We start from the raw sequence: 17020 nt of genomic DNA, 5'->3' as shown, positions 1-17020 counted from the left end.
GGTTTAGGCACACACTTAATTTTCTGCTGTTTCCATACTCTTAGTCAACAAAGTATATCTCATTCCCCGGAATTCTGCGGTCTGGAATGGGCGGGGCTGCGGGCGGCGACGCCGCGCTCGCGCCCTGCGCCGTTCGTCGCAGGGAGTTGTGGGTGACGTAGTCCCTGCCCCACTGCGGGCGCTTGGGGGCACGCGCTCCCAGGCTGCGCCGCGGGCCTCGCAAGGAACTGTGGGTTCTGTAGGAATGACACAACAGCCAATGGAAGGCGCCGTTTCGGAAGGATCCGCTCGCTCAGCGGCCGTCGCTGAGACACGTGCGGCGCTATTTGCTGACGGGAGGGCGTGACGGGTGAGCCGGGCCTCCGCCGAACCAATCGGAACGGGCCATGTAGAGCCAGCCGTTCCCCGGGGTTGCGTGTGCTGCTGCCAGCGGCCCGTAGTCGGCCGTCAGCGCGGCAGCTGATTGGTGGCGGCGGTGCGGTGGGCGGGGCGAGAGAGCCGGAGTCGGGGGCGCTCGGCGCGGCCCCTCAGAGCCCAGCGGGATGGGGCGGTGGGTGTGCTGGGTGGTCCTACTGCTCTGCCTTGCCGCTCTTTCGGCCGGAGCGCTGCCCGCGGTCGGAGCGCTTCCCGCGGCTGGTGAGTACGGCGGCTCCGCCTCCCTACGCTCCCCTGGGCCCGAGCGCTGCGGCGGCATTCCCCCCCGGGGCCAGCGGCGGGGGAGGGGGGCGCAGAGGTATCTGTGTGGGTCCTGACGTCTACACCGGGGCGCGGAGGCGGCGACAGCGGGGGAGGCGACACGGTGCTCTCGCTGGGGCTTTGAGGTGCGTGGGAGCAGCGCCGACCTCGCCGGGACGCTGAGGCGGCGGAGCGGAGCCACGGAGAGGTGGGAAGGGGGGCTTCTGTCAGCTGCGTGGCCGCGGGTGACGGGACCGGGCTGGCTTGAGCTTTGCTTCACCGGCGCTGCTCTGTAGGCCTGGTAGGTGTAGACGCATTGCTCAGTGCGGTGCCTGCTGTTAAACAGCTCGTTAGGAGCCCACTTTGTAGTGCCTGCACTGCTTAAAACCGAAGTGAGGCGTTTTCTTCTTCCTAGAACGCATTTTCTCCCCGAGGCGGTGATAATGCTGATTTCAGCCTTATCAGAACGGTTTTCTTATGTCTGTATGTTGAGAGCATTTATGCGTTCTGCTTTATGTCCCCGTACTATTTTTTTCCCTATCCCTATTTTGTTGTTCTGCAGCTCGGGTTTTGTCTGATTCGCATGTGTTGTCATCTACTTCCTTTCCTGGGGTTTCTACCTCCCACACCCTTCTTTCCACCATGGGCTGGTAGGGGGGATGTGCAGTGCATTTATTTATAAAGCCAGAAGCCACTACCTTAACGACAGCCATATGTGGTGCTACTGGGGATTTGCTTTTGCACTATTTCAGGAAAGTAACTTATCGTTCTCTCTAGCGGTAAGTTCAGTCGTTTGGGGTTGATTTTCCTGTATGTGATAGGAAGTTGAAATTTAAAGTAATATTACTGGACTTCGGATTATATGAGCGTGTAGGTCACTTTATAAGCCAGCAAGGCACTTTAGAAATTATGGAGGGGATACAGACAAGTTCCGTCAAACCAGAGAGATGTAGCCAAACTTTAGAACTATGTGTTCTCATTTATAGTGTATATGAAGAAAGAAAGCTAAGGTGAGATGAGACTGTGAATGTCAGATCAACCATCTGTTGTATATGTGGAAGTTAAGTGATAAGGGCTGGTCAGGTGTGCATCAGTGGCTGTACTACCATGCAGCTCTTCTGTCTTGACTGTCTACTATCACAAAATTGTTTGTTGGCATAAAGTTCTGATAGTTTAATTCAGCCTGTTACAAAATGTTTTGATTCAATTGAACTAATACAATTAATAAGTCAAAGAAAGCACAGTACATGAATGTAGACTTAGGAGCTGTTTACAAATTGAAATTGCTACTGTGATGTCAAACGGTTCATTGATAGCCACAATTAAGTAGGAGAGAATGTTCAAAGTACATCTTTTGGCAGGAAGCTATGAGAGGAATACATTTTGTGCTCCAGTTTTTGGCAAGAATCATTCTGAAACTTGTCCTCACTTCAAGATTTGATTTCCCACAGTGACAGTATGACTTTCTGTAGAAGAGACTGGTTTAAGCCTTGGGACTGTGTATTAAGTGCTTCCGTGAATGCTTATTTGTTTTAATGTCTGGTCTGGAAAGAATCATCAGGGATGTGAGTATAGTGGGAGGGGTTTTAAGAATGAGTAAAAATGGTCCAAGTATTAAATTTCCTAACTTTAGGAAGAATTTTTAATGAGGACTTTTTTTTTCAGTAGTATTTTAAATAAAATATTGTCATAAACTTTGTTTAAATCACTTTATTGAAAACTTGAGTTGACTGCCAGAAAATTCAAGCCTAAGGAAAGGGGCACAATATTTTTTTAAACATATGATATTGCTGCAGATTATGAAAGTGTTTAAAATTGGGACTGGGGAAAGATATTAAGAAGCATTGGCAAAAGCAACTAAAAAATGCTAAGTGTGTCTGTGTTCTCCAGATGAAACTGTCTGTCTTGTGGTCATCACAGCAGCATCCCCTACTGATCACTCATTAAAAACATTGAAAAAAATCCCTTTTTTTGTTTTTGTGATTGCTGGTATTATTTGATTCCTGGGATTGTTTCCTCATGTTCACAGACTAAGAGGTAAAAATGTTCTCATTCTGCCTGAAGAGAGGAAGTGATGCTTCCTCTGACTCTGTGTGTTCCATGGCTGACTTCAGCCATGGATAGGCAGATGTTTTCATACTGCCCCACTGATTGGTGGGACAAATGAGCACACTCATGTACCTTCATATACTTCTATAAGACAGAGCTCAGTAGTTTTTCCTGACCTTTCTGTTTTTACTTACTTGATTGAAAAATAGTCCCGAAACTATTTGCCTTGTTGCCTGGTTGGGAGCCTCAGGTCCTACTGGGGAACTGCTGGAGATTAAGTTCTGTGACTAGCTAGCCAGCAATTGCAACGACATTGAAAAAAAAAGATTTTTATTCAGTGTGAGGGTTGACCTATATCTCAATCTTCTAGTTGAACTAAAATGAATATGTTGCACAGATTGTAGCTGGGAACAATTTACTTGCTGCCAAGGATACTTTGGAACTATTCATGCTGAATAGGTGCCACTTAAAGAGTTTTACCTAACTCACTGCCTGTTTTAAAGCTTCATGTAATGGGAATAGCATCTACGCTATTGAGCCTGTTTCTGTGCAGAATATATCAGTCAAAAAATTGATGAGAAGCAGTCGGAGATAATTTTTTTCTTAAGATTTACTTTTTTTCCTGCAAGAAAATAAACAGAGTTTGGATTAACAAAGTTTGCATTCTCTTTCAATGTCGTATCTAGTCACTTGCACAAGAACAACATTGAAGGAAATTGCCAAAAATACTACAGAAAATATCTCATGTATGGTCTAAAGCAGACACTGCCAAACCATTTCTGTTCATGCACCCCTCTCCATAGGGAGATTTTGAGCATGCATTTTACATGTATTTTTTGTAAGTTAAACATTGATGTATTCTTGTCCTAACATATTATGTACCTCATAAAACATGCACAAAAACACAAGTGAAAAAAGAATGAAAAAAAAGGTGGAATGACCACTGTATTAAGAAAAGTTTTATGTATTAACTGTCTGACAGGTGTGTTATTCCTGCAGCTCGGGTGGGTTAGCTGGCATACTCCCTCAGGTGGGCACACTCCACTTGGGAGATCCCTGCTCCCAGCAGAATCCCACTAGTTGCTTTGTTGAGGCTTGAAGAGCTTGGCAAAAACTAGAAGGAAACTCACACCAGTAATCAGTTTCGGATTCATCAGAGCTGTAGGAGACTACTTCACTTACTGAATTTTTGGCTACTTCCTGAAAGTGAGTGACCATTTTAGCATTGGAACTAGTGGTATTTCTTGTCTGGTAGTAGCAGCCCTTTAGCTTTGTGGGATATCAGTTGATCTGTTCTTCTAATACAGCGAACCTTTGGAACTGTTGAATTCCCTCAAGCTAATGATGTTATTGCTGAATCACACTGCATAGCTCTTCTGGTTTCTACCCTTCTCTCCTCAGTGCTCTTTTGAAAACAGTAATTCTCAAAAAATGGTAAGATCTTTATCCAGCATATGGTGGGATCTTTTTCTCCAACATAGGCTGCCAGAGTACTTTTGCTATATTTACATTGCATGCTTGAACACTGGTCTTTCTAATTGAGGGAAAATGGATACTTTTTAATTATATATGAATTGGTAGATAGTTAAAAAATATTTTGGTTGAAGTGCTTGAAAGTTCTAGCTGGGTGTGAGAGCACCCAACAATGTCTACAGTTCAGCACTATTTGTAAGTGAAGCATTCTGTACAACATTGTCAGCTGCCTGCTTGAGCCACAGGTATTTTTGCCTACCTTTTTCTTTCAATGGATCATTGCACTCCCTAACTTGTTTAACAAATTGTGAAATTTATTTCCACTTGGCCTTTCCAGAGGAGGTTTATAGAATTAGACAGCCTTGGTAACAGATCCAAATAAAAAAAAGTGTAAAAACTTAGTTACTTTTTTTAATTGAAGTGTGGAAAAACAAGCTAAACTATCAGCTTTAATCTCTGAAGCAGGTGCATAAACATCTGTGACTTTGTTCAGTAGCTCAGCCTTGACTGATAAACTGTTCTTAGGTCCAACTGTGACCTTTCATAGACCTTTCATTAACAGTTTCAGAATAGTTTTCCTAACTGCTTCGTAGGAGTACACACTTCTATAAGTAGTAGGTGCATATTAGTCAGCAGTTTCATGAAACAACAAGGCTGTAAGTGATCCCTCCTTTAGTCATACTATTCATTAGGTCTGCAACCTCATCTTCCTACCTTAGAAAGAAGTCTCAGAGCTAAGGAAAGTTAAATTAATATTTTGGTTTTGCTTTAGTGCCTTTTGGAACCACTGTTTGAAAACAGTTGTTCAAGTATAACTTCATAGTAACAAAGCTGGTTTCTTCAGAGAAAATTTAAATGATGCAATGGAAAGGAAATGGGTTTATTTACTCTAAAGGAAGAAGAGCAAACAGCGAGCTCTGCCTTATGTTGCTCAGGTGCCTTTCAGTTTAGTAAACATTTTGCTTTGCATATGAAGTTATAATAAAATTGTCCTTTGATATGTGTGCATAGCCCTATTTATATTTGTTCTTGTGTGGTCTTTTGAGTTAAAATGAGCCTACCACCACAGATTGAAATCAGTTAGTGAAGCTTTCCCGAAATGTTAGAAAGCTCTAGTGCTGTCAGGTATATAGGCTGATGTTTTGTTTACAGACAAAACAATCACCCTAGCTAGTGTAACTGTTAAAAAAAAAAAAACAAATACGATGTTTCCTACTGCAATTACAGGTACTTTATAAGTGCTTTGTATATATTAGAAGGGACATACAAGCTACTGGGTAGGTTATCTTGTCTTAGCTTTCCCACTCTCCAGAAGCATGTCTGGATAACTTGGCAAGCTCTGAAGTTTAAAGGTGGCATTTGGTTTTAGGTCAAAATTATTTAGGATAATAGAATGTAATATGTGGTAAACATGGCAAATGACAATTTCTTTCATAATTTGAAAATAGAAACACCCACAAGTATCCTAACTGTATGTGTACTTTTACTGAATTTAAGGACCAGTTGTCATATGATTTGGAGTGTCAAAGTATGGTAGTAGAACTTCTTATGACTTTACCACAATCACTCTTATCTGTTAGATTACTCAAGCTGCTAAGCCCTGAAGTCTTTGCCAAAAATGCAGCTAGCCTCGTTTTTTCCTTATGCCTCATAATGTGGTTGTTTTTTTTCCAAATTTGTGTTTGTTCTTAAGCTGTCTTTGTTGCTCCTTGCAAGGATCTGTTTCATCTGGAGGACTCTTTGCTGTCTCCACAAGTTCTTCCGAAGTACTCTACACGTTGTCATTTTCAGACCTGCAGAGTACAGCTGCTTACCTGCATCAACTGTTCTAGATACTTTTTAATCCCATGCCTGCTGGCAGTCAAACTCTCTTAACTTTACATCCTCTTCACTGTCCTCAACATCCTTTTTTTATGTCTCAGTTGTACTCTCAATCATCTCATCACCATAGTTTTGCAGCTTCACACTTACAAGTCTTCACATTTTTTCTTAATTTCTATTACACTGTTACGGGTTAAAGCTGAATTCTCCCTCATCTTTTTACTTGTTCCAATCAAAGGTTGTACTTCAAGTAACAATATGGAATCTAGATTTCAGAAAGCAATTTCCAAGATTAACCCTTTCATTGCTAGGGTTATATATAGTTATATTGTAGTAGGCTTCAAAACATGAACCAATGAAGTGTCATGTTTGGAATTCGTTGCTTCAGAGATTGTTTATCTCTGGTAGGTCACTTTACTTGCATGACAATGAAAATTGTGCAAGTTTTGTTTGCTGCTAAGTGCGTAAAGGAGTCAGCAGAGTTCTATAAACTGTTGGAAGTGTTTGTGCAGGTAGCCTTTCATGGCTAACTGTAACATACCAAATGTATCTCATATATAGGGTGTTAACTTCTATTAGACACCTTTTTCAATCAGGGTGCAGGCCTCCAGCCCATCATTGCTTTGCCACTGCTACACAGCATTGTGCACCCCAGAGCCTCAGAAAGGGAGATTTCTAAACATAGGAGGAGTTAGTGACAGCTTTGCTAATTGGTCTGTTTATGTTTTGAACTTTTATTTCAATGTAGGTAAGTGAGTTGTGTACCAGAGACAGGGAGGCCTGTGGCATCTTCTTTCAAATGGGGGGGGGGGTGGTTCTGGAATGAGGTGGTATCAGATTCTGATGACTCTGAACAGTCACATCTCAGTGATGTTAATTTTAGAGGCTTCCCATCAAAATGATAGCATGGACCAGGTTGTTTGAAGCACAATGAGTAGTCTGTTTCAGATAACGGAACAAGAAAACAGTGGTTACAAAAACCATTCTGGAAAACAACAGCAAATCTGTCATAAATAAACTTTTCCGATTATCTTCACCTTTTCATCTATATTCCTTTAGATGTCTGCCTAATAACCTTTCTTCTTTACCATTTCTTCTTCCAGTCTTTCTAATCAAATATCTTACAGCTTTTAGACAAGAAAGATGACAGTTAAGACTTGCATCTCTTGAAGAGTGTCTTAAAAGATGAACTAATTCCTCACAGTTTTGAAGAGAAACCTCTATATAAAGGTTTGAATATGCTGGTCAGGCAGAATGAATTGACATTCTGTAAAGTAGAATGTTTAGTTACAAGCATGGGGGGATGAATACAACGTTCTGGTCGCTGCTGAAGTTGTTCATACTAAAGCTGATATGGTGACTACAAACCTTATGTTCCATAGGCCTTTGTCACTTAATGCACACCTTTTTAAGTAGTTTCATTGGACTCAAACTATTCAGACTGTGATTTGGGTTTAGAAAAAATAATTTAAGGAAGACGATCATCTGTGAAACATTTGATTCCTCCCTGTCACAGGAATAAGGTTTTTCTGAAGCGCATTAGTCAAGTTACTGGAGTATTTCAGAACTATGGTACAGTATTGTAACTAAAGGTCTTATTTTTGATAGTTACTCATGGAAAAGTATTTTATTGACTTATAATGTCTCTTCTAGATGAAGAAGGAAATCAAGATGAATCACTGGAGTCAAAGGTGAGGAGATAAGTTTCAAATCATTCCGTTTTACTTATGGAGTGAGAACAGAGGTCTGAAATTCAGATCATTAATTTAATTTCATTTTAAGCGTTTCTGTAGCTCTTACTGTCTTATTTTTTTACTGTGCATCAGAAAAATTAATATTGTGTTACAAGTTTGAAACATTTTTTTCCAAATACCTGAAAGGGATAGAGGCAATGAGAGCTGATAGAGGTAGCTCAGCTTACTTTTGATTGTATTGTTTAAGTTAATTAACCGTATCTTTTAAGATGTTTTTAAATGGAATTTAAGCCAGCTGCTGCTTCTCAGTTTCTAATCTTCTAAATTATGTGGCTGCTTTCCTTCAGACTTTATCTGCAGAGGACCAGGTAAAGGATCATTCCACAGGAACTCGAGTGGTAGCGGGTCAGATCTTCCTTGAATCTGGGAAATCAGACTCCCAATCAGAGAATGAAGAGAACTTTCACAGTCAAGAGGAAGAAAAAGAGAATTCACTGGAAGAGTTGAACTCTCTAGAAATGTCAAATCTATTAAATAAGGATTTGGAAGAAGCAGAAATACAGAGTCCAGGTAACTGCTCACAGACTTTTGAACAAGTAGCTACACAGATGCCTCTGAGTAACTGCAGCATGTGGCTCAATACAAACAGTAATTTTGAACATATGAAAAAGCTAGTGTAACCTTTCTGCAATGGAATGGTAATTGCTGCCTTTTTCATAAGAAAGTATCGAAATGTCTTGAAATGTATTGTAATTGAAATGAGTAATTATTTTCAGATGCATTTGAAGGAATTGTCCATTTTTCTTACTATTTCTGTCTTGCTGGGAAGCTTTAACTATGAAATAGAGAATGTCATGATTTCTTCCAATAGAAGTCAATTACAGATCCTGTGCTCTGTGTATGTACAGCAGCAATACAAAGAGGAATTTGCATAATTTTTTTTTTTCAATCCCCTGGCTGTTTGCCTGGTGAGTCAATTGACAGAAAAGGAACAAATAGTAATGTAAAGACAAGCTTCTTACAGCAGCACTGAGTTCCTCAGGGCAGTAGCTAAATTGCATGTAAACTTCATGAAGTTTTTAAATATAGGTAAAACCTTATGTCTTGGGCCTAAATTCCAAGGAAATTCTAATATTGCTTTTTTACTACATAATTTTATGATTTTTTGATTTGCAGTTAGTAGTTGATGATAACTAGATGAGTACTAGATGATAACTAGATGAGTACATTGAGTACCTTAACCTATGCAGCAGACTTTTCCTTTTTACTTGTCCATAAAAAGTACATCTTCAATATTACTGAAAAATAGTCATGTGGTACTAATGATACTTGTCTTCTCAACTCATACTGAAATGTCAGAAGAAAGCAGAAGTTAGTAAATGAGCTCTATCATGTAATGGCTGAGTGTTTTCTGAGCTGTTTCCTTATTAGAGCAGAACTAATACCAGTTTGTGAAAACTCAGTAATGATCTTAACCATTGCTTTTGATGCTGTGTTGTACAGGAAAAAAGAGTATAAAATCCACTAAATATCTTTCTGCCACAAAACAGTGAGCTAATCACTGTTATTAATGTTAATTTAGTCAGTGCAGTCTATTTCAAAAGTAAACTTTAAGATACTTTTAATCTCATACAAAAATACATCCAGCTGTCTGGCTCCTCAGGAACTAAAGTTTTTAACTCTACCTATCAACATACTGCAAATGACTTTCAAAAATCGTAAGTTTAAGTCTTGCACAGTTCATGGAACATCTTATGAATTAAATAAGCAGTGTGAATGGAGGGATTTTTCGTTTAAATAAGCAGTTCTTAAAGAGGAGTGCATGTTTTCTGTTAGGAGAAAAGAGTGCTAAAGGACAGCTTTACATATGCTTTAAGTGAGCATCTATCTGAGGTACAGATGTTACACCTCTAGATGAGCTACTGGTGACAGGACTGCATTAAGGGACACAAAAGCTTTTCTGAAAACAATTTAGCTACTCTGTATGGTCATGACATTGTGTGGAACAAAAGTATATTCTGTGAATTTCCATATATATTTTCTAAGATATGGAACCAAAAGTCAGTAATCTAGAATTAGTGCTAGTAAAGGTTTTAACTTTCTAAGAAAGTTGTCCCGCTCTCTTCTGATGAGTGAGGAGATTGTGTGTAAAGAAAGTATTTTTTTAGTTATTGCTATTTTGTGTTCTAGGGTTTTATAACAGTAAAGCTCCATACAAATAACAGTTTTTGCTGAAAATTGCTCACAAGTTCATACAGAGCTAGCAATTCCTGTTGCATTTATTTTCCTGTTTGGAAGAATCTTACAGTAATATTGCCCATACTTATAAGTAATCTATATTTGGGTTTCCTACAGCATAAAGTATGAAACAAGACATAAGTAAATTAGGACAAAATATAATGAAATACCACATATTTTATTCAGAGATAGTAAAGAGGTGAATTCCTTCTGGAGCATTTGGTTTGACAAAAGCCAATTTATCTTCTGGGTAAATTGTTTGCCTCACTTAATATTTATAAATGTCTGAGTACATAAATAACTGTTGTGAGCATTTTAACCTGTGATTTCATTGCTGTGTTGCTCTTGGGATTAGTCTTTGTTATTATCTGGGAGCAAAAATAGCATTGTGGTTGAATTTAGAATTAGAAAAAAAATGTAAAGGGGAGCATTGGGGCAGTGTAATTTCATAACTTTAGTATGCAGCTACATCTCATGCAAAGCGCTATGTAAAACTGCTTTCCACACAGTACAAAACAGTACAAGTAAAACCATGAGTTCTCGAGTAGTGCTGATATTCTGGACTTGGAGCTTGTTCAAATGACAGTGATAAGAGGTCCCACAAGTTGTAGTTACATGAACCCTTAGAAGGAGTTTGTGTATTACTTTGTAGCTAACCTAACTAACAAACGTCTGAAATTATTCCAGGCTAGTTGCATCTTAACACATTATTTTTGAGTGCAGTTACTGAAAATAGGTTTTTCTCTTGTGATATAATTAACTTGGAGTGATATGGTGCAACCTGTGTCAAGGCATCAAGTTATGAAGAGCAGTTTGAACAGGTCCAGCTATTCCTGAAGACTTTCTTTTGCTTCAAAAAAATCAACATGAATTAATTAAATTATTATAGTCTTTAGGCCTTTCAATTATAGACCCTCAAAAAATTAACCATTTTTCTCTTTAAGTACAAAATTTACAAAGTTGAAAAAACTCTATAATTTGCATTGTCATTTCCATGATTTTGCAAATGTTTTCAAATGAAGCTGAACCCAATTGTTGGATTTAGCTTACTGAAAGAGGAAAACTTTTATACAAGTCCAATTGAAATAAATCCATCTTCAAAACCTAGAGAATTCTTAGTCTTCATAGAAGATTGATTTTTTTTTTAAAATGCCATGATCTTGGAATCGGTAACCTTTAACGTTTTAGTGCATGAGAAATGATAAATTGTGCTGTTCAAAGCCATTTTGAATGCAACTAAATGTATTGGTTAAATGAACTAACGATTTTAATCTTAAGTATTTTCAAGAGTAGAAAATTGCCAAACTCATTGTGAGGAGAATCCTTTCATCTACATCGTAGTGATTTCACTTAAGACTTTTCATATAGTTGTAGGATCAAGTGTACTCCCTGCTGATACTCCAGGGCGTACCAGTACTTTCAATATAGCATTTCGTGATGTGTGGTGTTCTGTCATGATTGTGTCTAACCCTGGGGCTAAAATGAATGTGGTCTGCAATGCATTTCAAACATGCATTACAAGGTCTTTTGCAGAGAAGAGAAGGTGCAAGGAAAGACTATTCATTTTGGTAGGCAATAAAAATGTAGCTGAGATTTGCCTTCTCCAATCAAATGACATTTTCTTTGCTTAGAACTGAGAATATAAGAAACCATATACCTGTTGCTTAATTTCATAATTAAAACTAAGAATTATATTTTTCAAATGCTATTTAGAAAAACTGCTTTTTCAAGCTTTTTTAATTTAGAAATTCTACTGAAAAATTGATTAATTGTAGTTCATAGAAATTAAAACCAACATAGGAGTACTTTTCTGTATGCAATACATGATTTTAATTTGGGAGTAAAGGAGAGTAGTCTAATTGCTGGGTGTGCATTTTCAGTTTTGACAGCTATTGGAGGCACTGCAGATGGTGAACCTTGCCACTTTCCGTTTTTGTTTATGGAGAAGGAATATGCAGAGTGCACTGCCGATGGGAGGGAAGATGGCAGGCTTTGGTGTGCAACAACCTATGATTACAAGAAAGATCAAAAGTGGGGCTTCTGTGAATGTAAGCAACCTTTTGTCTTGTTATTGTTTAAGGAATGCTTTTTTAGGCTAGTGTTTTCAATCCTCTTAACACTCTTTATTTCAGGATGTAGAAGTCCCTGGCCACTTCGTGCCACAGTAACCAAGTAGTTATAAAGGCAAAGTTTTCATGACGGAAGAAGTTTTAAAAAATGCCAGTTCCCAGACCTGATTTGGTAATCTTGCAGTGAAGGCATCTGTAAAACTGTTTCTGGGGTTGTAGGAGGGTAGGGATTTGACAGTGTTACCGATTAAACTTACTGATTTGTTGCACAAAGGTAACGCTTCTCTAGGAAACCTCCTTCTGAAGTAGGAACCTGCACAGCTTGCTTTTGTACAATGAATGAAAAGAATATTTTATCAGCAAACTTGTACATGAGAGACATAACGCAAGAAGAAATCATCTATTAATATATCAAACACATCCATTAGACAGCTTTTTGTAATCACTTAGTTTGTTTATTGGTCTTCAGAAACACGTTTCTGGCTGTACTTACCCTTTAGAACAAGCAGAAATTTTAACAGGAGTTTTGAGTGTATAATTGGAACTCTTAATGTACACATTTTTTTTTTAGCTGAAGAGCAGTCTAATAAGAGAAGGCAGATGCAAGAAGCTGAGGATGTTTATCAGATTGGAATGAAAATACTTAATGAAAGCAGTAAAAAGGCTCAGAAAAAAGTGTAAGTATACCTCATCCACCCCCACAGGAGAAGGATGATATGGCTGGTCACTTTTGCTTAACTCAAAAAGAACTTATATGAGCGCCCTGAGGTTTTGAGCTTTATTGGACTCAACATTAAACTATGCAGTGATAGAAGATAGTAAATTCAGGGTATTTAGAAAAACAAATTTATGCCTGCACTTTTACTGCCTTTGAATGCAGTAAAAATTGTGTAAGACTAATTTTTGAAGGGTGGGTGTCATCAAAACATTGACTTAATGTAAGACAATGCTGAAGTTCTCTAGCCTCTGTTTATATGTGGCAACTGCTCAGAGAAAAAACTGAGAACGTGAAATGAGATAATTGTCCTTTTTCACATGTTTCTTACAGTTTGGTTCTCGTTCTGCTTCAAAGATGAAATGGGAAAAACTGGCCTTTCTTGTCCTACTGTTTTTTCTCCTCCTTTCCGATGGTTTTGGTCACCATAAAAATAGTATTAAACTTAATCTCAACAAATCATTAAAATTCTAATAATGAATGTTGTTAGAAAGAAGAGGGTTAATGCGTGTAGACAAAACAAAAAATAAAACATTGGTGTTCTGTTCATTCTTGTCTCTACTTTCTCTTCTGTATGCATGCAACTACTGATTAAATAGCTGTGGACTTGCCACTATAATTTAGAGTTGCTATGTTAATTTAGATCTTCCTCCTATTCATGTTGACACCTTCCTCAGTAAGTGGTGACTTCTGCTGATTAATATGTGAGTTAAATTTGTTTGTGGAAATAAAGGACTGTATTTGTATTTTGTATCAGGGAAAATGAGGCACATCTAAAGTTGTCTGCACCTTGGCAAAAACAAAGGGAGGTAATATCAGTTGGATTCTGAGTCATATTTTTTAGTATAAAAATTCTAAAACAATATTAGCTGTTAGTTCTCTTGTGTACCTTACACTTTCTTAGAAGATGAATTTCTGAGAGGAACAAGGTATGCCTTAGTAATCCTAAAGAACAAGCCTTAGAATCGAAAGGAGGACAAATGAAAATCTTGGAGTGTTGTCAAAAGTCCCTGAGGCTAAGCTGATGCAGGCTTGCTGATACTGTATAACTCCATGTAAGATTAGGGGGTTTTTAATTGCTGTGAAACCAGCTACTTTGAAGGGCTACTGTAGTTTCTGAGACTGAAATAGAAAGAGGAGATTCCAGAATACTCCTGATTGGTAGCATGACTTTTTCAGCACAAAATTGATCACATATGCAGTTGCCCTGGGCCCAAGGCTTGATGTTTTCACTGGAGAGGTTTTGTACTCAAATTGTGGAGACTCCATAGTCTTTTTTTAGGCTGCTTCTTTTTATGGTGATATACAAGACTGTTATGGGAGTGGTCCTATCAGATGCCTAGTACAGAACTAAAAATTATTGCTACAAAAATATGTTCATTTGACCTTAAATTTCTTGTATATCTTAGAGGAGTGGAAATGCATACTGCTTTGCTTGTGGAGTAGAGCAAACATTAAAATTCAGCTTGTCTGTTAACTAAATCATGAGTTGTTGCTTATGTTGATGATTTGTAGCTGGAACAAATGGATGGAGGTAGCCACATTTTTAGAAAATAAAGGCTAAAACACAGAAACAAAACCCCTCTCAAGAATCTTCAGGTTTATTAATGGAATTTGCTACTTTGCTTAAAGTTGACAAAGAAATTGTTTTCTCTTAAGAGCATATCAGTATCTTCTGAAAGCAGCTGACATGAATCATACCAAGGCAATGGAGAAAGTGTCTTATGCTTTGTTGTTTGGAGATTACCTCAAGCAGAACATCCAGTCATCAAAAGAACTATTTGAAAAACTAACAGAAGAAGGTTCTCCTAAAGGACAGATGGTATGTATGTCCTTAGATTCTGCAGATGCTTCTATAGGTTTATAACTGGTTTATGATTGTACTTCGTCTAGGGTGCTTTTATAGATGGCACCTGCACCCTCAAAGTAAACACAAACATATCTTCTGTTTGAGTTGTAAAAAAATGTTTAACTACCAGTAATATGGGATGGTGATGGGTTCTTAATTTAATTTTTTTTTCTTATATGACTGACAACACTGAATGTATAAGTCAAAAAAATAGGTGACTTCAGTCAACAAATCTTCTGAAACTGTGTACTTTTTGTGTTTATTGTGCAATGTTATGGCTTTTCATTTGCACTTTTATCTGAGATGACACCTATTTATAATCTAGGAAATAAAACCTCCTAGGAAACTTGACATGTATCTAGTGGATTGAGACTTGCTTAGTCTCTGTGCCTTTGAACACAGAATTATTCATACTCACTATTACAAAATGTCATAAAATATGGGTGTTACTGATTTTAATGTCTCAGTATCTGCATATACTTATTGTTTAGTTCTAACTTGTTTTGGAAGTGTCAACTTCTTAAGGAGCTAATAACTTTCTCTTCTCTTTGGCTACCAAACCTCCAGCTGTTTCCTGTTTAATGGTGGAGTACTGATTTACCATAGAAAGCATGTTTTCTCCAGAGACTTTATCTCTCAATGACGACCTTGACTTTTATTGATCTGGAATTCAGTACTGTCTGCATGAGATAATTCTTGTGTATACTTTCAGATTGCCTAGAATAGTCTTAGAACACTGTGAAGTAAAGACATCTTTACATGTACACTGTCTTCTGTGCTACTAGTTTCTATTTTGAGCTACCAGCTGTAACAGGTGTGATAGGTAGAGCAATAACTATGTAAATAATAAGAACAAAAATAACTTCTGAAAGAACCTCAGCCAAATAGCTCAGAGCATTCTTACTGTTTATATTTATAGTCACAGTTGCAAGTAACCAGTGGCAGAACAGATGCAAAACTGTAAATTCATAGGAACTGTGAATCAGACAGTACGAGCCTTCTATGCAAGGCTGTGATGCACAGATATTTATACACTGGTGTCAGAGGCAAACTGAGTACATGAATAACCTGACAGATACTGCTTAGCTTCACTTGAGGGTCTTTAAACTGTGATACTTTCACTGTTTAGGACCTTTGGATCTACACTTGATATGCAGCGAAATAGTAGTTTGTTCCTTTAATTTGATTCAGTCATCTGAATTCCAGTGGAACAATAATTTATGTTCGCATCCTAAGCAACTGAATAATTTAGAAACTTGATACTTTGGAAGGGGCAGGGAAGAGTACAGATAAAGGCAGCACCAAACGGAAGGTAGAACTTGGAGTAGTCTTCATAGCTTTGAATCTTTATGCCTATGTATTCCAGGAAAACTGATCCTTGCTTTTTTAACAGGTGCGCTGACAAACTTTATTTTATTTCTAGGCTCTTGGATTTCTATATGCATCTGGCCTAGGAGTCAATTCTAGTCAAGCTAAGGTAATTTTGCAATTTTCAGTGTGTGATCTTGTATTTTCTCACAGGGGCTGATGTTAAATAACCAATGATTTTGTTTTAAGGCCCTGGTGTATTACACTTTTGGAGCCTTAGGAGGAAATCTGATCGCTCACATGATCTTGGTAAGTAAGATGGTTAATAACTTTAAACATGCAAGACTACATTTTCAGTGTTAAGATTTCTTTTCCTGTGAATACCCTGTCCAAATACTAGATCATTTTGCAGGCATTGGGTGGGCAGTAGTATCTTCCCCATTATTCATTTTTAATTCAAGGACCTGTCTGCTCATTTTAAGCTGTGTGCCGCTATGAATTTAGATGGACCATGTTTACATTTCTTGACTTAGAATTGTCAGACTTAAAATTTTTGTAATCTAATGAGAACTGTGAAAGAGATCTTTACAGAAAATGCTGTTTTCATCAGTATTGTGAGATTTAAGACCAAGTGCAATATGTAAATAAAATACTTTACATGTTCACTCTTAAGCATCATTCTGCTTATTTGCTTTTTCTTGAGTAATATCCAAACTACACTGGCCATGTTTAACCATTAATAGTGTCAGTTGTTCGTTCTTTATGTAGCTACAATGGTCTTGTGGCCTTTGTCCAGTCTCTTGATCAAGTAATGTGAAAAAATGTTGTAACCTGGCAAGCAGTATGTTCTCAAGTAACTGATAATCCCATATTTATATAATTTCCTTTCTAGGGTTACCGGTACTGGGCTGGGATAGGAGTCCTTCAGAGTTGTGAATCTGCTCTCACTCACTACCGACTTGTAGCTAATCACGGTAAAAACTTTTTACTAGAGTAACATTATTGACTTTCTGTGTACTTCTGTATCATTCAACTACAGGATACTAAAGTACTCCCAAAACTAATAGTATAGAGAATTCCTGCTATTAAACAAGTTATCCATTTGGCTCTGCATTATGATATGCTATTT

At 38.0% G+C, this 17020-nt stretch overlaps 1 protein-coding gene across 4 annotated transcripts in view; it reads left to right on the top strand.

The window, feature by feature from the left end:
* The first annotated feature begins 473 nt into the window (after nt 1-473).
* Nucleotides 474-17020, top strand: part of SEL1L (SEL1L adaptor subunit of ERAD E3 ubiquitin ligase) — a 36354-nt gene continuing 19807 nt past the window's right edge. For 2 of the 4 annotated variants that reach the window (XR_004497724.1, XM_033514882.1), the window contains exons 1-9: nt 475-636; nt 7672-7709; nt 8060-8282; nt 11831-11998; nt 12591-12696; nt 14394-14556; nt 16007-16060; nt 16141-16200; nt 16784-16865. Coding sequence is in view for 2 of the 4 variants with exons in the window: in XM_033514882.1 (XP_033370773.1) it covers nt 543-636; nt 7672-7709; nt 8060-8282; nt 11831-11998; nt 12591-12696; nt 14394-14556; nt 16007-16060; nt 16141-16200; nt 16784-16865 (988 nt within the window). In the remaining 2 variants the exon portion in view is untranslated. Of the gene's footprint in view, nt 637-7671; nt 7710-8059; nt 8283-11830; nt 11999-12590; nt 12697-14393; nt 14557-16006; nt 16061-16140; nt 16201-16783; nt 16866-17020 lie in introns of all 4 variants that reach the window. The other 2 variants (XR_004497723.1, XM_015631001.2) reach the window with 2 other exon arrangements.

The sequence above is a fragment of the Parus major genome, chromosome 5 (genome assembly GCF_001522545.3).
Source record: "Parus major isolate Abel chromosome 5, Parus_major1.1, whole genome shotgun sequence".
Classification (NCBI taxonomy): Eukaryota; Metazoa; Chordata; class Aves; order Passeriformes; family Paridae; genus Parus; species Parus major.
The sequence above is the reverse complement of the archived record's forward strand: the minus strand, read 5'-3'. Positions and strand labels throughout refer to the sequence as shown.